The sequence below is a fragment of the Morone saxatilis genome, unplaced genomic scaffold (assembly GCF_004916995.1).
Source record: "Morone saxatilis isolate NCDOM2014 unplaced genomic scaffold, NCSU_SB_2.0 Contig23, whole genome shotgun sequence".
Lineage (NCBI taxonomy): Eukaryota > Metazoa > Chordata > Actinopteri > Moronidae > Morone > Morone saxatilis.
In genome coordinates, this window is record NW_023339796.1 from 14729352 (window position 1) to 14730380 (window position 1029).

General features: G+C 51.7%; 1 protein-coding gene across 1 annotated transcript in view; it reads left to right on the forward strand.

Moving 5' to 3' along the window:
- The first annotated feature begins 279 nt into the window (after positions 1 to 279).
- Positions 280 to 1029, forward strand: part of LOC118334517 (RNA-binding protein MEX3B-like) — a 2780-nt gene continuing 2030 nt past the window's right edge. Inside the window, exon 1 of the mRNA XM_035670438.1 lies at positions 280 to 367. Within this exon, the coding sequence (XP_035526331.1) occupies positions 280 to 367 (88 nt within the window). The remainder of the gene's footprint in view (positions 368 to 1029) is intronic.

Here is a 1029-nt window from a genome sequence, read left to right on the forward strand (position 1 = left end):
AAGAGAGAGATGATACTCCTATAAAAAATCCATAACCTACTCTATTTACATGGATGCTTTATTATTGTTTAATAACAGTCTTTAGACAATGCCTTGACAGGACTGAGTGTGGGAGAGAGAGAGAGAGGGGATGGGTGTGGGAGAGAGGAGAGTGGGAGAGGAGAGAGAGGAGGGGGAGGGAAAGAGGACGGGAGGGGGTGGGTGCGAGAGGGTCAGACCAAAGCGGGCAGATTGTCGGGATCTGGCCATGTCTAGCAGCCTGCACCAAACAAAGGAAATATGCCCGAGAATGTGCCGCTGTTTATGGTACCACCGCTCCTCAGGCGGACAGCGCCCGAGCAAACGGACTCGCACCGACCGTCCCGCTGTACGCGGTTATTCTAAAGTTATTATTGGCTTTCCGCTGACGCAGTTTTAGGCGAAACGGGGCAGCAGGCCGGCAACAAAGCACGGGACTGGGCCGGTGTTACGCCCTGGCACCCAGCTCTGGTCTGCGCTGAGGCTGCGTCGCTCACGTACGAGTCGCTGAATCGTTCCAAACCATGATCCATTATCTGGCTATTTTATTGTCTCCTTGATGAAAGCAAGCATATGCCGCGCTTTTAAAACACACTGGTGTTGTGGGTCACGCTCCGTTCCGTCGCAGCCGCGGGCAGCGTTACGGCCATTGGGTTCTCTTTGTTTGAAAAGCCATGCTTTCCTGCTTCCCAGAATGAACTATCACACTCTTGTGCGCCCTATTGTCCGCCGAGGATGAAGCGTCCTCCATTTAAAGGAAACCAGAGCCACACACCACAAGCACACACACAGCACACACACAACACACACACCAACCAGCTATGGTGGATGCTGCGGAGGAGCATGGAGTTGACACAAGGCAGTGCAGGCAGTTATTGACTGTGTTTGGGTAGACGGGCTCTTCATGCACATCCTGCATACCTGCTGCTTCTGGGATTATGTGTTCTGTGGTGGTGTTGATTGTTTTTTGTTTCATAACCCAGATAAACACATAATGAGTCGTTATTAATC